Source organism: Trachurus japonicus, chromosome 16 (assembly GCF_045865225.1).
Source record: "Trachurus japonicus isolate A0001 chromosome 16, Traja_1.0".
In the NCBI taxonomy this organism is placed as follows: domain Eukaryota; kingdom Metazoa; phylum Chordata; class Actinopteri; order Carangiformes; family Carangidae; genus Trachurus; species Trachurus japonicus.
The window spans coordinates 18283192-18304430 of record NC_140922.1 but is presented as its reverse complement, the minus strand read 5'-3'; the positions used below and the strand labels follow the sequence as shown (position 1 = coordinate 18304430).

Genomic DNA, 21239 nt, shown 5'->3' with positions numbered 1-21239 from the left:
ACACACACACACACACACACACACACACACACACACACATTCACAACCAGGGTGTTTGGCCTTCATTAACAGGTGCTGAGGTCCATGCCTGGTATTCCCCTGGATTAACCCATGAAGATCCTAAATGCTTTAAATGCTCCTGTTGCAGAATGAGATCTTCAGTCCAAACCAAGCATACCAAGTCACATGAGAACTTGTGTCAGATAGTGAACTCTGTCCTTTTTGAGCACCCACTGGGCCTTGGTCACCCACTGACCCCGGACCGACCTCAACATAATTTAGCTTAGTTGAGTGTGGGTGCTGTGTGCGACAAGGCCACAGCACCTGCTTTCTGAGATTGAACCTATGTTGGCCCTAGTCAACAACACTTAGCTAATGCTGTTACCAATTCCTAAATAGAGAGGAGGTTGGCACTAACACTGACAGTCTTTCTTGGAGTAAGTTGAATGTAAAAACTAGAAAACTTTGTTATTGAACGTGTTTATCCGCAGCAGTGACCTCATCGCAAATTCCTGTCTGGTCCTGGTTATATTGTCAGCCTTGCCTGTGGCCAGTAAACTGTCCCTTTCTTGGTCGTAGTGGCAGTTAAACAACCGCCTGTCTTTGTCTCAGCTGTAACAGAAGCTCTCCTCTTATGTGACCATAAACGAATACCAGGTAGTCTTGATCTGCCAGTGACACATGACACAGCAGTTGGCCCTTAACCCACCCTCTCCTCCTCAAGAGGAGATCCCTCTCTGCTACCTACTGTCTCATTAGTGCCTCAGCCCTTCTCAGTTGGGAGACTCTCCATTATTGGTAGCATTAGGGACCTTGAGGTGTTTTCCCAGTAACCAAGCACCTACAATAATGTCAAACTGACTTTAGCAGCTATTAGTCAGTGGTGAGGGCAGGTGTATGAGTTAAGCCAACAGTATACCGACTGATGGAAAAAATAGTGCTCAAGTGGAGCAGTATCCTTTGATCACGTTGACCTGTCTCTCATTTTACATCCATCACTGTTTCAGTTTATGGATTTTCTACTTTTAAGGTTTTTTTTCTTTTTTGTGGAATTTGAACTTTCCCTACATCTGCCCTAATTCTCAAGCTTCTCAGCATGGCTCTCGTAAAAACAGACCCGAGGACTGCATCAGAGTGCCTCTGAGTGGTTTGCTTGCAGGCAGCTCACTATTCTTCAGCAGTACGAGAAAAGCATCAAATGCAATTTCATGTGGAGTGCACTGCTAGCCAGAATTATTAGGTTAAGTGTGTTAAGGAGTGTGTGGTTGATGCTTTCACTTTGGAGGATGTTAATACATTGATACAGTCAGAGAGACTCATATTTTTCCATATAAATATGTGGCTTGCCCTTCTAAGTTGGTGCAGGTTTTGATATGATGTACATTGGTGTTGTTCACAGTCTGATATCGCTAACCACCATCAGCCACCCAGCGAAACCTATGTCTGGGTGAATGATTAAAAGGAGGCCCTCCATCAGTCAGCCAGCAGCCCAGAGAGTGGCGTGAGAAAATGCAAATTGATTGCACAGCCTGCTCAGAAACTGACAGTTACTCCTCTGCCCAGTAGTAGTCTAAGCAGCAGCACATGTGGCATGGAAACCATGGCTATGGAGAGCTTAGCACTAGGGATATAATGAGTGCAAGGCTTTTGAGCCTTAAGCAAATCAAATCCATTTTGATGTGCTAACCCTGTGGTATGCCTACAAACAGCTCGTCATTCGATCTTGATATGATGTTACGTTATAGTTGGGTTGCAAAGCAGAACTAGTCAGAGATTTCAAATTATGGTCAGATCATTGTTAACATTTCTGAAGACCACATGGCTGAATATAATCTTAAATGGATCTTGATAAATATTTTTATCATATATGTTCGTGGCTTACATGCAGAATGCAGGTATTGAAGTTATGGTGGTTTCAGGGGTGGACCAGCATTAGAGGGATCAGTTCAATTGAGTAATTATGGTTATTCACTTTCTTGTTGAAACTGGATTAGTTAGTTGAGTTCCACCCAGGAGCCGGTTTGCTCATCCTAGCAGAAAGACTGGACACACGGAGAAACTGCAAGCCTGGCTCTGTCCAAAGGTAACACAATCTGGACATCGGGGACCTCTAATGCTGGCTAATTTTATTGCTCTTTAATGTTTAATTTGTCCAAAAAACCTTGTTCAGGAACATCATTATCATGGGACTCTGTGTGAAGAACTACTTCTTGGCAGGACGCAGCAACTTCTAGTAATCTCAAAGCGCTGATAAGCAATATAAAGCATGCTTAGTTATCAGTGAGCTTTGGAGTAGCTGGGTGCTGGATTTGTTATTAGGCTAGATGTTTTTCCATCTCCAGTATTTTTATCATGTAAAGCTAAGCATGTGCTGGTTTTAGTTTCACACGGTGGTATCTATCTTTTTATCTGGGTGGGAATGGAAAAAAAAAATCCCAGAATGTAAAACAATTCTTTGAATCACTTCTTATGAAAGTGTCTCAAAGTTTTCCTCCTCCAGCTGATCACAACATAGATAGTTACTTTGACAGTAGGACCCTAGGTTTTTTTTTTTTTGTTCCATCAGACTGTTATCATGGTGATGACAACATAATGTCTTACAGAGGGATGCAGCTTACTGGAAGACAATGAGATGGCAGTTATAGTACAATAGAGGGTGGGGGGCTGCCCCATCCTCCACCTGCTGCAACACATTTGCAACCAGGTGGGATTTGAGATGGCTGGAGATGACTCAGCTTGGTGTGAAAGGTAGTCCGGGTGGGGGTGGTTTTGCTGTCCATTAACACAAACACTTAAGCAGAATGGTATTATTCGTGCAGACCATCCGTGGGCTTTCATCCGAGGACGTTTGAAATGAGCAATACTTTCCTCTCGTTTGTTGTCGCATTGATGTCATAGCCTTGTTCTTCTGCCAGTCTCTGTCCCCATGTCCTACCCCTTTCTTTCCCTCGCTTGTGTTTTTCCCGCTCTTTTTTTGATTCACAGACAGTTACCACCCCACCCCTACCCCCCCACCGCCCCTTTCTTCCCTTCCTTGGTAACTGCCTCTATTTCCCTCTCTGTGCCTCAGTGGGAAACTGCCTTCCCTGTCATTCTCCTTGTATGCTCCTTCTCTGTGGATTTTGTGCAGACAGTGGGGTCGGCTTTGAGGGAGGGCTTTACTACTTGATTTGCAGTCTTCCCCCATAATGCTCAGTTCATTCAAGCAGCCTGTTGACAATGGACTACCCCCGTCCACAACCCCAGCCACCCATAAGGCTAACCATTGGCATATTGTTTCTAGGTTTCTATGGAAAATGCAGTTTGCTGTTGCGCTTTAGGCTCATTGTATCACACCGAGAGTTATCTATAGATTTATCAGACTTAAGAAAATCAAAAAACCCTTCCTATTGACCTGTCTTCTCTTTAGTTTTATTATACGATATAAATTGTTATGACATTAGATCTGCCCAATGTTGACAATAATATTTGAATCAATCAAGATAACTGCTAGGGACCAGAATCTGCTGCTGCTGAGACGATTCTTTGCCCTCAGTGTGAGATCATTTGTAGTACTGAGATCAGATTATCACTTTTGTTTGGTAAATGTTGGTTTCTGTATTGCTCTTCTTTAAACCGTTGATTATGCTGTCAGTGACTTTCAGTATAAGTTTTAACACAAAAGGCAGTCTGCCCTCTTTCGGATATATTTCTGAGTAATTAGTAAAATAACGGGCTGCTCTGTTTTTGACATTCTCATTTCTTTTTGTGCCGAGCCATGTGTGGTTTTTCATCCACAAAATGTAAGCTCAACATGACAGTAGTTACATATAGTTTGGATAATGAAGCTCAGGGTTGACGTTTAAGCTGTGAAATTCAAAATGGTGTCAGAATCAAATCCAGGCTGCCAGGTACTGTTTGCTTTTAACTCTGCACTGACGTATCATCATTCTCTGTGTCTTTTTTCCTGTTTTCTAACCTACATGTGCATGTCTGCTTTTATGACAGAGAAAAAACTGAAAAAATGCAGTTTCAGCTCAGACTTCTGTGTATTTTTACCCATTGAAACAAAGTAAACACCCACAGACACATGCTCAAAACATATCTCATATTTTGAATCATATGGCCCAGTGCAGAATATATTTCTCCCGTGTTTACTAAAAAGACTTATTTATGTCCTCGTCTGTGTAGTAGACTTATGAATAACTGCTGGCTGACACATGCTGTTGTCATAGCGCGGAGCGGACAGCAAACTCCTACAAGTGGGCTGAGTAGACAGAGGGAAAAGTCAAAGGATGGTGTGTGAGTGTGTGTGGGGGAGAAGGGGGGGATCCAGAGGAGTGTGAGGAGGCGAGGGGGGGAAAGGCTGAATGTTGTGATGTGTCACAGAGATTAGGAGCCAGAGCAGCCAGACCACGCTTCTTTTCCACCTCCTCCTCCCTCTGCTTGAGCTTTTCCCCTTCCTGAGATCTGTTTTTTGGGGGAGCTGAAAGGGGCTCATTTTAGGGGGAGGATGTGGACAGGAAGAGAGGGAGTTGGACGGAGAAGTCTGCGTGTTTTGGGGGGGCTCACTGCAAGACACACAGAAATCTGTCTCTTTATCAGAGGCTGAGACTGATTTGTGGTAATATCTTGTCACAGTACTTATCATTTCGTTATATAGGCTCAAATTATGATAAGAGAGATTTTGAGCAGATAAAGTGATGTTCACCACCAGAGTTTATAGTTGCAAATTACAGGTCTCTAAACCTGTAAACCAAATTTGCCTGAGAAATACAAATGAACTAAAATGCTCCCACATTGCTGACTTGAACATCTTGTGCTAATTAAAGTAACTTTTACCACAGGCGTGATGACTAACTCATGGTTGGACCAAAATAGTCATGTGACACGCACAGTTGGAAGACAATGATGTGTAATATTACAAAATGTAGGCTACAGTGTGTCCTAACTTTATAACATAATAATAATTTCATGATTATCCATCTTCTTATACACAGCCCCAACAATTCTCACCATGAGCAAGCACTTGGTGACAGTTGCAGGGAAAAACGTCCAATTGAGACACAATGAGCAACTCTGCCATTGCCAAAAAACAAGTGCACTTTACCCGCATCAAGAGCACTACTGAGTTTTGTCTATTGCATCAAATTGTAAGACAGAGAATAAGTTGTTTTCATCCTTTCTGTGCAGTTTGCTTCGCACAGCTTGTCTCTTCATCCTGATTGCCGGTTCGCATTCGTCTGTTATAAATAAAGCTCAGTGTGTAATAAAAAACCAATGAAGATCAGTTGAGGAGTTGAGGCCAACAGTTTTTTGGGACTATTTCTTATGTGGATGTGTAAACGGTATGCAGCCACCCATGAGATTTGTAAAGAACAAAAACAAAAAACATGTTTTTTTTTTGGAAAAACTTGACCTATTTATGCATGCAAGATGTCCTGGTGGTTAACACGGTGACATGACCCTTAGAATAATCTTAATAATATTACTTTGGTTCTAATTAATTTATTAGAGCGCATGTAAACTGTCAGAGTAGCGGAGCAGCTGTCAGGCCCAGGTCAACATAGAAAGTCAACAACCCCTGGCCCCTGTCCACTGTTCCACTCAGGCTGCACCAGCAAGACTGTGAGGACACAAGGCTCCATTTAACCTGCTCTAGCGGAGTCTCCTGGTCTCTTCGACAGAGCTGCTTCTTTCTATGTGTGAGAATGTGTGTTCTTTGATTATTCCTAATCAAGTCTAATCACATTACTTCATAAAATCACCTGTGGACAGCTGCCTCGGTTTTTGCTTGGGTTATGTCAAATTCAACATGGCAAAGAAATGTTTAGACAAGTTGTATTACACAACATGTCGGCAGTGAAACTTTTTGCAAAGTGTGTGTGAGACCATACGCCAATGACAAAATAATCAATATCTGCTTTGGATTGGCAAATCTTAATTATATTATCCTTATTGGTATCTGGACATCCCCAGTTTGGCTGTGACCTGGGTGCAGCCATCCATCCATCACCTACCTGTGTGTACGTACAGCTGCCCACTGAGTCTGGATTCTCACATCAGGTTCTTCTAAGGCTACGTTTACGGAAACGATCCGAACAGAAAACTTTATTATGTGTTTAGACGAACGTTTTTGAGGTGGAAATCTGCGTGCATACAGTGACGCAAAAGTCTGTGGAATTCATGCACGCCAGGCGCCTAGGTGGCAGTGTGGCACTCAACACACAACACCACCAAGTCCGCACGCCTGCGTGTTTTCCTCTTCTTCTTCTTCTTCTTCTTCCTCCTGATTCCTGGCAGGCTGTACGCCAGTGATCGTAATGCTGCCCTCCGTGCCCTCCAAGCAGACTTTTTGCGTTTTCACCCTTTACACGGGGACGAAACAGCGTTTTTAAGATTTCCACTCTGGAGGATAGTTTCACTTTTTTGCGTTTTCAAGCCCCGAAAACGCCGTCGCCGTCTGAACGAAAGGCACATCCGATTAAATATTTTGCCGTTTTCATCCGCGAGTATTGTTGTGTAAAAAACAACCACACACACACACTCGCTCCACTCCAACTCCGCTGAAAATATTCCCTTGTCACATCTCAGGTTTGTCCTGAGGGTGATGTCAACATTTTTGCATATTGTTGTGACTGACCAGTCTTTCATCGGCCCGTCGGCATGTGGCCGCCTGCCGGTGTTTATCTGTGACTCCCATAGGTGCCACGTGCAACGCTCTTGAGATGGATGTGAGGAATAGGAGGGAAGAGTGACCGACTACGTGTTATGTGCATCAGTCCTTCCTCGCCGGTCCTCCCGTGCGTGTGTATGTGTGTTTCTAGTTTCTGCCTGCTGTGACTGACGCCATTGTGCCTCGCCACTGAGCACTCGCCCTGTTCCCACAGCTCAGGCCTCTCTGGATTAGAAACACAACAGCTGTATTGTGTGTGTATGTGTGCGTTGGTGTGTGGGCCTGTATGTGTGTGGACGTGTGCACTCGTTAGCAGCGTGGCGTTTGTGTAGCGTAGTGTAGTGTGGTGTAATGGGTGTATGTGTGTGTGTGTGTGGGGTGGATGTGTGGCTGTGGGGGTTAGCAGGGACTGGATGTCAGCCTAGCTTCTCACTATCCAGTTATTCTGGATCCCAGCCCACTGTGTACAGTGTGTCTGTGTTGTGTTGCAAAGCAGCGGAGTGGAACGAGTTCACATTGCTGAGATGTTTCTGCAAAATATTCATCACTAAGAAACGGAACACATTTTGCTGCATTTATATAATGTTTATTTTATACAAATATTCCACATGGACCGTTGCATCGTAGCGCCTGTGACCCTCTAGCTGGGTGGTATCACTCACCTTTGTTTATAGTTAATTAACTTATTTCAATTCAGTCATTTTTTCCACAAAGGATTTGCATTTTGATCTTTTAGGTCCTGAAGTGGCAGATGGATCGTGGAGGAGAGAATGAGACCTTTAATTATTAGTGTTACTTGTTGCTATTAATGCATGACAGTGCCTGAGCTGGACTTCGGTCAAATTGAAAAACACTGACTTTAATAAGCTGCCAGACACAGTGGCTCTCTCAGACACAGAAAGTCATTTCTATCGTTGATTAGTGTTCTGCATATTTACTGTTTGTTTGAAGACTGAGGTTTGCCTGTACTGTAAAAGCTGCCTGCAGCTCTTCACCTAGCCAGTTGACTTGTGTAAAACCGATCTGCCAACAAAAAGTGTGTCCAAATGCGGGGCTGCCAGCGAACCACACAAGCGGCGCACAAGATGAACTCGGTGCATAAGCAGAAAACTGAAGCTGTGTGTTCAGTGAAGTTTTGGCAAAAATATGAGTGTCTGGAGAAAACTGGGCACGCTGAAGGACAGGGGAAAAGTGGATTATGTTTCAGGGCTCGTAGGAGTAGTTTTCATACTGTATTTCTGCCATGAAACCATGTTGCTGTTGGAGTACAGTGTAAGTGACATAAATTCAAGCTGACCACAGCGGCTGTTCTCCGAAACGGGAAACTACCAGCATACAAGAGTTATCTCCCTCAGGCCTCAAGGGAGTAAGCGTTTTAGATCCTGGCTGACATATGGCATATATTAACTGAGGGATTAAAATTAAAGAACTTGGTTTCATTTAAACTGATATGAATTATTTTACCTGTGACTCAGCTTCCTCCAAATCAAGCGATAATTCCTTTTTAATGCAAACTCCATGCTGCCTCTGGGCCCCAGAGTTATTTTTAGTTTTTCAGTGGCAGCAAATGGAAAGAAATACAAGTTTGATTTTGAAGAAAGATGTTTCTAACTGCAGATTGTTGCTGACAGGATCTTAAAAGGCTGTGCATATCTTCAGTAAACAACAACCTATGTAATGATAAGGAAACAGACCTATGATGATTCACTTCACAATAAAGAGCAGTGGAAAACAAAACAAAACACTTGAGCTACTTTTGCTATAGGCCCGGGGGCTTGAGTGGCAATTTCCTTTCACATTTACCACAGAGTTGTTGCAATTTTCACTGAAATACACACAGTTAATTTTATTCATGGTCATGAAGAGCTTTTCCCGCCTTTGTCATCTCTGACTTTCTGAATGTACAGGCTCGAGAAATGAGAAACATCCTCATAGACAGGCGGATGAATAGTTCTTCTCTCTCTCTGTTTGCTAAAGCATGTCCTTCCTGTAATTATCTGAAAGGGCATGCACAAACACACAGTGCGGCATTTTTCATCTCCGCAAGGGGAGGTTTCCTTGAACTCTCGCACTCGCTACACAAAGAGTCAATAAGCCTTCATGTGTCTGTGTAGATTTGTGGATGAGTTTTCGTGGTTTTGTCGTAGCCGAGCACAACACGTCACCCACCTGGAGGAGGACACGGTAATCCCTGACAAGTTCTCCATCAGCTTTCTGTGTTTAGTCTTGCACTAAGTGGATGTTCCTGTGAACTCGTGCAAGCATCTTTTGTTGTTGTTGTTGTTGTTAGGGACTGTACATCTTCTCACACACTTGATAAGCACAAAGAGCAGCCATTTTCGCCCTTAGAGGGTACAGCATAAAAAAAGTTTTCTTTTTCCCCACTGACTTGCTTGTTGATCTAAAAACAAAGGTATTGTCAGTCTGCTGGTTTACTGCAGCGTGAGGACCACCCCCCCAGGCACCCTCCCTCTCTGACCCCCTCGTTCCCGCTCATTTGGACAGGCGTATTTGTTATGTCTGTGTGTGGAGGGAACAGAGAGGCACAGTTTCTAAGAACTACAGATAGGAAGGAGGTATTTGATGCGCTGCTGGACGATCAGGGCTGGGTTAGCTATGCAGAAAATGCTGCAAAACACATCCGTGTGACATGCCTGTCGGGTCGTCAACATCCCAGCATGTTGCCTGCCATGTGCCTAATGTTGATGATCAAATTTGCTAATGTGTGCCCACAGCAAGCAGTAGATGGTTGATGAGTGGCCGCTTAATGCTGCATTCAAAACAAAAGTTCAGACTTCGTTAATGCTGCTCTATAAAGACGCGCTTATCTCAGTTTAGTCATTTTTGAACCTGCAACATTTCACCAGGGGGAGAGGAGAGGCGTTTGTCCTTGGAGAGATATGAATAGTATCTTTTGTAAGCACCATTGCAAAGGGAACCTAAATATACCAACTGTCAGGCCTGTCATAATCTGCAGGATTTGCAGGAAGCCAAAGAATGCAGATGCAGGCTCGCCAAGTATCATGGCGATGGGGCCATGATGTTTTGATTAGACCCACACAACTTGTTTGTTTTGATGTCTGTTTGGAGGTTGTCAGATTGCCACCAGACTGCGGGTGGTGGGTTATATGTGTGATGAGGTGCCTGTGTTATTTCTTTCCACCGTAGAGATCGTGCTGTGTCGCGGAATAATTTGCTCGTTTGAGTATTGAAGAACTGCAGCAGTGTGTGTGTACGCATCTGCTTTGAAAGAACATCAGGGAGCGTGTTTGTGCAAAATGCCAAATGTTGCAACTTTGCGTAATGCGGGGAATACTAGCTCATACTTTCAGTGTGTGTGCGACACCGCAGCTACAAATTACTGTATGGCTCTCTGTGTGTGTGGGTTTCATACAAAACTGAAACCAAGTGGGTGGAATACCAGAAGTTATCCCTGTGTCATGGTTTTTCTTTTTTCTTACTCTTAAGACCTGGCCATTGCCGCTGTACTTCCTCCATCATTTAGTCCAGAAGCAGAATCCTCCGCTGTGTGTTCGGTTGTGGCTCAGTGACTCATGCTGAATGGAAGCCAGTAGTGAGAGGCAGATGAAAGCTGTAAAACACCAGCCCTGCCCTCTGTGTAATCCAGCCACTCCCTGATATTCTCCTCCTACTTGCAAAAAAAACCCCACCACAGAAAGCTGCTCTCAGTTATAGAAGACCCTCTTGAAAGTTGCATCAGTCGCCTTAATGAAGACTTACCCGAGTATCTGTCTTCCTGCTTTTTTTTGTCGCTCTTGTCTGTGTGAAATTGGGTTTACCTCACAAGTTTCACTGAGGGCCCCGAGGGAATTACCATGACAAAAGTTTGTGTGCACATGGTTTTGTGTGAGAGGGCCAGCCTCGGTAGGAATTCCAGACTTTCCTCTCTTTTTTTTTTTTTCCATCATTTTATCCCAGCAGGCAATTTGAAACACGAGGCATTCACCCTCCATCAACCCTGTTAGCCTCCACTCCACAGCCCACCAGAGGAGACCGAGAGCTGGACAGAAAATGCATACTTCCTAAGCATCCCCACTGTAAACAAACAGCGTTGCTCATTTCGTCTCCTGTTACCTCACAGACGGTTTTGGTTGTGTTGTGGGGAGGTTTTTATGAACTTCCCCTCAGCAGGGCCCTCAACACCAACATCACCCACACATTTTAGCCTATGAGTCAAATAAGTGATGAATCACCCACAACCATGACTCTCATTTATCAATGACACATTTGGGGCAGTTTTTTTTTTTTTGGTAGAGACTAGCGAGTACCAGGCCTATGGCTGCGGAGACAGAATGAGACAGTTGAATAAAACTGAAAAAAACAAAACAAAAGGGCACAGGGACTGGAAGCGAATGTGGAGGAATAAAGAAAGCAACTCTTGCCAAGGAAAATAGACGTGTCTCATTTTGAGTTTTTGTGTAAAGATGCGCTGTTGCATAACAAAAACAAAAAGGCACGATAGCATCATCATGAGTTTAATCCAGACATTGTATTGGCACGTCAGCAGAGCCATTTATTCTCTCAAGTGTGATGTGGAGGGCAAGCCTCAGCAGACCCAAAAATAGCACTGACATGAGCGTGCCGCATTAGGTTGAACAGAACTCACTGTTTCTGGATCAAAGTGACTCATGTCTAAGATATCTCATGGTTTTGGTTTGTGTGCGTGGCTGCGTGTGTGTGTGAACTAGTGATGCCACGTTTTAGAACAAGTGTGAGAACTGTGTAACTAACAAACAGTTTGCCAGACACATTTTCTGCTGTGCCACCACACAATTAACAGTCATTATTGTCACATTGTATTTGTAAGTCATAGAATAACAACACACAGTGTTGGCAATGTTTTTTTTTATTTATTTTTTTTTCTAGCTGAATCATTATGCATCGACTTTTGCCTTCTGGCCCTCAATCAAAATATCCTGTCATGAAAAGTGATGCAAGAAAATTGTCTTGGAAGTATTAGATGTTGTTGCATCTGAAATGTGAGTGTAATATCATCTCTCAGTCATCTTCACATCACTCATCTTAGAGCGACAGATTGTTTATTTCCACCACAGTGAAATTGAATAGCTTCTTTCTAGATGCAGTATAACAGGTATTATTAATAGATATTTAGTCATCAAGAATTCTCCATTCATTAAACCCTGCACTTCCTGTTTCAGATGCTTCACACATGGTGAACACACAAGAGTCGCGTGTGTTTTCAGGCTACATGTTGGTCCAAGTGCAGTTGTTTGCTTTATGGTTGCTCATGCACGTGTCGATGTGTTTACAGTCTTTGCGATGACTTTTCTTTTTTTGTTAAACATGGCAGTGTATTGCTCATTTTGATACTGTGCATTCCCCTGATACTTTTATGACATCTCTGTACTTTTCTCAGTCTCAGATCACATCAAATCGAATGTGTGACAGCTAATTAATTGAGAGTGTGGTGGTGGGTGTGTTTGTTTGTTTCGTGTAATGTTTAAAATGTCAAAGTCAATTGTGTTTAGTCTGGGTGTTTCCCTTTTACAGTACATCTTGACATAATGGAACTTTACAGCTTATTTCCACCGTCAAACACCTTATCTAACAAACCACTAACAGGGTAGTTAGTCAGAGAATTGGTATAACATTAGTTAAGTTGTAAAGAGTTCACCATTTCGTTTTCCATTTTATTTATACCAGTATTTATATTTGATTTGTACTCTTTTACACAAACGCAAAACATAAGCATATCTGTTTCTGGCAGAGATATTCTATACATTTTAGCAGTAAAATTCATGTGGCATGCAGTGTATAACTCCACTCCACAAAGTGGACCCTGTGTGCAAACACCCTGACTCTGAATAACCTGTCTCAGATCCACACTAACGTTTTCCTCTCATCCTTCCTCTCAGGAGCCGTTGGGGCCCAGTCCCTCTTCTCCATGCCTCGGCGGCCTGGCTATGGCACCATGGGGAAACCCATCAAGCTGCTGGCCAACTGCTTCCAGGTGGAGATCCCCAAGATGGATGTCTACCTCTACGAGGTGGATATCAAGCCTGACAAGTGTCCGCGCCGAGTCAACAGGTAAGACGGAACTTCTTGCTACTGTTTCTAAAACTTTTTAAACCATTCTGTGAAACAAGCATTTATCTTATATATAACATAGAGCAGTTTACAGCGAGTGAGCACACAAGGTACCAGTGGCTTGAAAAAGATGTAATAGTGGTTGATGAATGCACAAGATATTATTTGGATTTAATATGATGATTTTGATATTTTAACTAATGTCAAGTCTTCAAAATGTAGGTACAGTATAACTGAGAGTCTGTGTGTGTTGTGCAGGGAGGTGGTTGACTCCATGGTGCAGCACTTCAAGGTGACAATCTTTGGGGATCGCAGGCCGGTCTACGATGGAAAGAAGAGCCTGTATACAGCCAACCCACTGCCTGTGGCACCGACTGGGGTGAGTTAGGAGAAATAGACTAATATTAGTGCCAACACAAACATACAGCTTCCCTTCAGCTCCACCTATGCATGCACACCACATGTAGTATCTATTTACACTACCTGAACACGTACACTTCTACCACATACACAAGTACATCAAACTTTAATAAACACCACCTGACACCTCCTCTCTCCTCCACAGGTGGACCTGGATGTCACTCTACCAGGTGAGGGAGGGAAAGACCGTCCCTTCAAAGTGTCCATCAAATTTGTGTCTCTGGTCAGCTGGCACATGCTCCACGAGGTGCTGACCGGCCGCAGCATGCCTGAGCCCCTGGAGCTGGACAAGCCCATCAGCACCAACCCTGTGCATGCAGTGGATGTAGTTCTGCGACACCTTCCCTCAATGAAGTGAGCTGCTGTTTTTTTTGTTGTTGTTGGTTCGCTCTCTCTTTGTCAGTGATTTTAAAGAAAGATTGATAAAGCCTGCCGTGTCAAAGAAACTTCCTATTTATCCTTACCTGCTTGCCAAAACCTTGAGTCAAAGGATGAAACATCAAACAACCTTGTAAAAAAAAAGCGATCCCTCTGATACTCATAGCAAATATTTGTTTTGTCATAGTGGCACAAGTATCAGCGCTATGATCCCAGCGGAAATCAAACACAGCTTATATGGGCTCTCACGAAGCGCCGTACTTGACCTCATACCATCTTCCACTCGATATCACTTTCCTCGGGCCCAGCAAGAGGACAGTTGAATGTAATATCACCGGTGCTTTAATGAAAATCTTTTTCCAAGCATTATTAAAAAGTGGTTATATCGACACCTTTCATTTAGCTCTGCTATGGAGCCTGGTATTACATTGGCACCTTGACACATTGTCAATGCAGGGTTCACTGAGAAAAATGTAGCCCCTGTACAGTTATTAATGTGTCCCCGGGGCAGAGTAATAAGAGGTTGATGGATCCAGGCAGTGTCACCACCCTCTTATTTCAGTACTTTTAGAGCATATTGAAGAACAGCTGAAAGTAAGACTATATGGCACATATTAACCCAGATTCTTAGTTCAGGATGTGTCAACTAACCTATGCCCTTTCCTATGTGCCTCATGTTCTCCTCGTTTTGTTTGTGTTTTTATTTCACAACCTTTGAACCTGCTGTCTTTCCTAGGTACACTCCTGTGGGTCGATCCTTCTTCTCAGCTCCAGAGGGCTATGACCATCCCCTGGGCGGTGGGAGGGAGGTTTGGTTTGGCTTCCATCAGTCCGTGCGGCCCGCCATGTGGAAGATGATGCTCAACATTGATGGTAAGAATCAGACTTCATTGTTTGCCCCTGTTTTGATTTTTAGCTGTAACTGTAGCAGCCCCTTCGGGGTTCAATATGGCCTCACAGCTCTAACAAGATAAATAAAATATCACTTACTGCCTGAAATGTGATAAGAACTATATTTAGCAATAACAGCAGTCCATGCTTCAAAATATTCAAGGATATTCAAATATTCCGACTCGTTTCACACACCACTGGTTTTCTTTGTGATTCAGGCAAATAGAAATAAAGCTGTCGTCTCCTTTACAGTCACGCAGAAATTGTTTTCTCTGTTCCTCTGTCACAGCTGGGGAAATGAGATTTTAATAATTAAGCAGATAGATTAGAATGACATGGAGCCTCCGTGATACAAGCTATTTTTAGAGGTGCACGCATGAGCAATTTACTTTCAGTGATGTTATGTTTGAGGAAATTTAATAGCTTTATTTAACATTAATTTAATGTGACTGTGGTACATGCTCATGAGGAAGTTATTTCAGTAGAACTGAATCAAGTCTGTTGGACACTGGATGAAGCAGCACACACATTATGTTTGCTTCTCTTTTTTTTCCATCAAATCTAACTTGAAACTCAACTTGCTTTAGTTTTATTTGGCCACGCTGTAGCCTCTCCTCCGCCAACACAGGTTTTATATTTATACACCAACATATTTCATTATTCAGAAACGGAGTCAGTTCTTCTGGCTGAGAATCAGTTTATCGAATTCAAGTTGAATGGGTTGAGTTTGGTAACTGGCCCCCATGTCGGATGAAGTTTGATGACCTGGAATACTTATCTACGATTTCAATCTGTTATTATTTGTGTAAAATATGTTACATAAAGGGTGGGAGAGAATGGGTTTGTGCCATATGCACACTGTAGGAGGTTGTTGGAGACCAAGTATCTGCTGTGTCTGTGTGTGTCTGTGTGTGTCTGTGTGTGTGCTTGGAGGAAGGTGGGCTCTTGGCTGGATGGGAACTGACTGGTTGCTGTGGAGACAGAGTGTAGCTTGTGTGTATGTGAGTGTGTGGCTGTGCCTGCATGAGTTAGACTTGTGGGTGTTGCTGGGGTCAGGAGGGTAGATGTGTGGAGCATTTCCTTGAGACAGCTTTTGTTTTGCTTCGAGTGCTGGGAGCCCTTCTGTTTGAATGCTTCCCTCTCTACTCACTTTGTCTCATTTTCCCGCCCTCTCATCCTTGGAAATCAATTGGTCACCCAAAGCTCCTGTCTACTCTGCAACAGCGTACGAGAATGGCAAATGTTTGCAAAGCGTTTGTTGTCTGACTCTTCGGCATGACATCATGTACTGCGAAAACAACAAACACTGCCTCCAGCACTCATTTTCATGGAGATCAAAGGTCTCTATATCATGTAATTGTAATGACAGTGAAACGAGTCCTTTTGTATTTTCCATTTTCATGACTGACTCAGAGACACTTCAGCACACAGGAGTGAAAACACAGTGCGTGGGCAGGATAATTAGAAGTGATGCCACTTCCTGTCTGTGTGTACGATGCAGTCATCTACCTTCTTGTCAGGCATCACGAACAGATGTGCGCTGGCAGCGCTTTCGTCAAACATATTGTCAGAGAAGGGTGTCCTGCATCACAGCAGCCAATCCAAACATATCCGCCAACACCACACTCTCTTCATCTTTATATGACCATTTTTGAATTAACTTTTTATTTTACATTACCTTCATTTAACCAGGAAAATGACTCATTGAGATTAAAAACCTCTCTGACGTCGTATGCCTTGCTCTGCAGTCTCACCTGTCACATTTTCACTTTTTCTTCTGTGCTTCTGTCTTTGCATTGATTGAGGAAAAAAATCTTGTATCAGAACAAAGGAAACCTACCTACATCTGACAGTGGGAGAGTCTCCATAGACCACAGATTTAGCACTGCATGAATTGCACTTTCTGTGTTCAGTCACTGTTCCTGCTACATTTATTTTGCATCGTGGGCTGGCTAGAAAAACGTTATGTGAAAAAGCCTTTATAGGAGCTTCATAATAGCTACATTGTATTCCATCCCTATGTCACAGTGCGTCTGGTAGTTGGATTGCTCGTTGCGTGAACATTTCAAGTAGCTGCCAGTCTGAACATATGGACTTATGTAGTTTTTAAACTCACTGAAAAATGTTAAGTATTTTTAATTTTTTTGTAGTTGTAGTGACATCTTCTATGAGTAGAGCTGTACTGGTTGTAGAGCATCAGGTGTCCATGTACAATATAGGAACATCCAGGTGCCTTCTCCAGTTAGTAATGGTTTGCCAGCAGAAGTCAGGCAGTCATACACAAATAAAAAGAAATCCTCAGCAATGACTAACAGTGACTGCTCTCAAGGAGTTTTTAAGTTTGTGCTGTTGGCCAGGATGGTAGGGAAAGAGACAGCAAGTACACCAGAGCCCTGTATGTTGAAAGACATGTCCAGCAGAGGTGAAGCCAGCACTGTGAGTCAGATCAGTTTCAGCCAGCTCAGAGAGAACAGCCAGCCAGCTCAAAGACAGTCATAAGACAAGTGCCAGACTAATACTGAAAGGCTCAAACATCAACTGATTAGAGTGTTATCAAGTTCATTCTAGTCATATTTGTCGTTTATGCAAATGTATGGCTTATAGATTTTCCTCTTAAAACACTACAAGGGCATTTTGATGGACTTGAAGTGATTCAAGCGAAGAGGACTTGTGTAGTTACTGTAATGATCTGGGGGAGATAAGAGGCCTTCGACCTAATGCAGCTATTCGCATCAGTTCTGGACCTCGGTGACACAAGCCTCTGCTTCTGAATCACACACTGAAACAAACCTCTCAGTGCCACTTCCCTTCATGACAAACAGCTAAAGGGCCCCGGCCTCCCAGCACATGTTCGTACAGAGAAGTCTTGAGATGTTTCAGGGACTTAGAAAGAAGCTTACTTGAGATCACTGTGAAACCCTGGAGCTTACTACCAGGGAACAATCAAAAGGCACGGCCTGGCACACGCACACATACACACACACACACATAAACACACACACAGAGGGCAGAATAGCAGGCAAATACTCCCAGCTAGAGAGCTTATTGACAATAACATTAAAAACTTCATAAGACAGTATTTACTGTATGAGTAGAGGTCAGACTCTGTCCTCCTTCTGGACTCTATAGTCTTGTTCACCCAGACTGCTTACATCGTTTTGCATCAACCTGATGAGATTGTGAGCTATTTATGTGGTGGGAGGGGAACAGTAGAGATTAAGTGCCCATATAAAAAACAGTGAGGGCCTGACCAGATGTTACAGAGACCCACAGCTGTGCTTTGACACAAATGTGCAGCTGAACAGGAACCACTCGTATTATTAGCGAATCCAGCTGCAGATTTTGTGCGCAATATCCATTTCAGTGACTTTGTAGTTTGGACCAAACAGACCATGGTCCTAGAATGTGTGAGAGAGGAAGACTTGCTGCCTAGAGCCATTCCCAGGGCTCAACAACTCTTCCTCGCCCAGGCTTCTTCCTCCCAAGTTGCTTTGGCATTATTCCTGTGATTAGCTTTTCCTGTTTTGTCATGGGATACTTCATTTTTCCCTGTAAAGTCGCAGACATTATAGGGAGCCATAGTTGCTAAATATTGGAGGCGATGTCCTGAATGTCCTTATTGCACACAACCAAGTACAGTTTCATTAACGCACAGAACAGATGGTCTCTCAGGCTCAAAGTTCCTTGCATCAGTCGTCTCTCAATTTTGACAGCAACCTGTTCTTTTATTTGGATCTTCCATACACATCAGAAGATAACAATGTGAGAACAAAGTCTGGGCTCCCTGAATCCATAGAAGCTTCTCCTTTTAAAACGCACTCTGCCATTACTTTGTAACATCAGTGATACTGCGTGGTGCCAAGGCTTAGCTAAATTTGTGCTCAGTCATAGTGTAAAGTAAATGACATGCCACAGATATATTAGCACCTTATGTCCCATTCATTCATCAAGTGCTTGCTTATAACTGCCTAAGAGCAGTTTGATTTGTACACATGCCACTTCTACTTACAAGCTAATGTCGCTCAAATTGAAGCATTATGAAATGACTCATCTTTTTTTTTGCGTTCTCATTTTTGCATCCAACTTCACAACTTTTGTTGTCGCTCGTCACCCTCCACACCTGTGTCTGCTTGTTTTTCTTGCTGTACGACTGAAGTGACATAGCTGTTGGTTCAATGGAAGTGCCGGAACCACGTTTGATTTTTCACTCACGGTCTGAATCTTGTTAAACGCTAAACAATGTGCCCACTAACTTATTTAATGCGATTAGAATATTTAGATGCAAGTGCAGCTAGTGGTGTAGTGTTGTTTCATTACAGAATCGAGTTGTTGTTGTTTTGTGTATGTGTGTGTTAAATGACTCTCATCCTTCCTTTATCTTGCAGTGTCTGCCACCGCTTTCTATAAGGCCCAGCCTGTCATCCAGTTCATGTGTGAAGTGCTGGACATCCACAACATAGATGAGCAGCCTCGCCCTCTCACAGACTCACACCGGGTCAAATTCACCAAAGAAATCAAAGGTGAGCCAAAGGGTGGGGATGTCAAGTAAGTGTGCCAGTATGCAAGACGGAGTTAAACATCACCATGTGTAATGAGGGAGACAGTTTGAACGGGGAAAAGCACATGTCGCATCCAGCCACAGAGAGACACACTCTTTAGCGCCACTACAACACTTTGCGTTATTCACCAGGTTTGAAGGTGGAGGTGACGCACTGTGGAACCATGCGGAGGAAGTACCGCGTCTGCAACGTGACCCGCCGGCCTGCCAGCCATCAAACGTGAGTCAGCGCTCTGGGTGGGAGAGGGGAAAAGGAGACTCTGGGTGGAGTGTGTGGATAGGTCGGGGGCGGGGAGGCACAGACCACAGAGGATGTGATCACCAGTCCACCACCACCAAACAAGCCAGATAATGGCTGACTCATCCGACAACCATGCGCTCAAGATGAGTCATTGATTATTGAAGTAGCTGCGTAACTGCTGATCTTCAGTGTTTATCGTCCAGAGGAGAATACCAGTGTATTCCTTTTACGTCACAATACAGACATCAGAAGAAGTCGATACATATGATAATAGATATTACCTATGATAATAAACCATGCAGCTGTGTGTAGTGTAAAGATATTTAATGATATTTACTGACTAAGCTTTTAAGGTAAATGGTTACAAAGCTTAGTATTGACATCAAATGCTTTTTCTCTCTGTAGGTTCCCTCTACAGTTGGAAAACGGCCAGACTGTAGAGCGTACCGTAGCCCAGTACTTCAGGGAGAAGTACAACCTCCAGCTTAAGTACCCACATTTGCCCTGTCTACAGGTGGGCCAGGAGCAAAAACACACCTACCTGCCCCTGGAGGTGAGAGAAAACATTCTTCAGTCATTTTTCTTGGTTATGAGGTCTAATATTAAACATAACTCCAAACACAATGAAATGTGTAGTGCCAGGAGGCAGCTCCCAGGTGTGTCTGTGTATCAACTGTATAAATATTTAGCAGCTGAAGAAAAGGCCCTTTTTTTTCCAGGAGAAATCTTTTGCTGGCTAAATAGCAATTGAAATGATTAAAGATGCATGTCCCAAAGCATTGTTCAAACTTTTGCCTTTGTTTCCGTGCAGGTGTGTAACATTGTAGCTGGTCAACGATGCATCAAGAAGCTGACAGATAATCAGACCTCGACTATGATCAAAGCCACAGCTCGCTCTGCACCTGACAGACAAGAGGAGATCAGCAGGCTGGTGAGTTGTAGAGACACCTGCTGAATCAAGGTCTCTTCTGTCACTCTCACAGACCCATATTTAAAGACTCAAATGGCATTTGGTGATATAGATGACTCCTTACTTTAAACTTATATTACTTACTTATAATTGATTCTTATCGTAAAAAGTAGACACAAAGAATATAGCTTCCTCCCTCAGTCCAAAGACATGACAGTAGGTTGATATGAAATTCTAAATTGTCCGTAGGTGTGAATGTGAGTGTGAGAAGTTCACTCAGGGTGCACTCACCTAGAGCCCTATGTCAGTTGGCACAATCTTCATTCATGCCGAGATTCTATCTGTGGACACATCTCAGACTTTTAATGTTTAGCTCACCTGCTGTCCTCTGAATAAAAGGCTCAAGGTTATGTTAGATTAGTTTTTCTAGATGACTGGAAGTATACTCACTGATCACTATATTTTTTTTTACCTGTAATTATCACCAGATTACACAGTTCTTCTTCTTCTTCTTTTTCTTACTTCTAAGGCAATTATTTGGAAATAAATTGGAATTTAAGGACCCGTGAAAAAAAAATGGCCGTGGTATTTGCTGATGAATTGCTTGTCTCCTATGCTAATAAGTTACCAAATATTCCCTAGCATCAACGTACTAAATTTTGTGATATTTGTTTGCTTTTAATTAAATGCTCTTGAAAATTCAATAGATATAATAATTGTATTATGATTATAAATGGTCTTTTTAAATAGATGTGAAAGTGTAGAGAGCTGCAGAAAACAAAACACAATTACCATTCTAATCAGATTTTTCAATTTAAATGAGTTTATCTGGCAGAGTATCATTTTATACTGTGGGTTTAGATAAAGTTTATATTATGAAGGACACAATTTAAAACCATTGTTAAGGGTTATTGTTTGCTAGTCCGAGGGAAGGGCATTTATGCTACTACGGAGACTAAAATCTGAGCAAGAAAGTCACTGTATATGGATGTACGATATAATGAAATCAGAGCAACTATATAATACACTTTAACAAGCTGCCATTGATGTTAGAGCAGCACACCACCACAGCTTTATTAAATGCCTGTGTTGCTAGGTCTGTCAACAGCTTGTTGCC

The 21239-nt window shown here is 42.9% G+C and overlaps 1 protein-coding gene across 2 annotated transcripts in view; it reads left to right on the top strand.

The window, feature by feature from the left end:
• The window catches only part of ago3a (argonaute RISC catalytic component 3a), a 32019-nt gene that overhangs the window by 1249 nt on the left and 9531 nt on the right, over positions 1 to 21239 (top strand). For both annotated transcript variants that reach the window (XM_085802350.1, XM_085802351.1), the window contains exons 2-9: positions 12553 to 12724; positions 12983 to 13103; positions 13290 to 13498; positions 14259 to 14395; positions 18799 to 18933; positions 19104 to 19191; positions 19618 to 19765; positions 20024 to 20143. In XM_085802350.1, the coding sequence (XP_085658476.1) occupies positions 12553 to 12724; positions 12983 to 13103; positions 13290 to 13498; positions 14259 to 14395; positions 18799 to 18933; positions 19104 to 19191; positions 19618 to 19765; positions 20024 to 20143 (1130 nt within the window). The remainder of the gene's footprint in view (positions 1 to 12552; positions 12725 to 12982; positions 13104 to 13289; positions 13499 to 14258; positions 14396 to 18798; positions 18934 to 19103; positions 19192 to 19617; positions 19766 to 20023; positions 20144 to 21239) is intronic.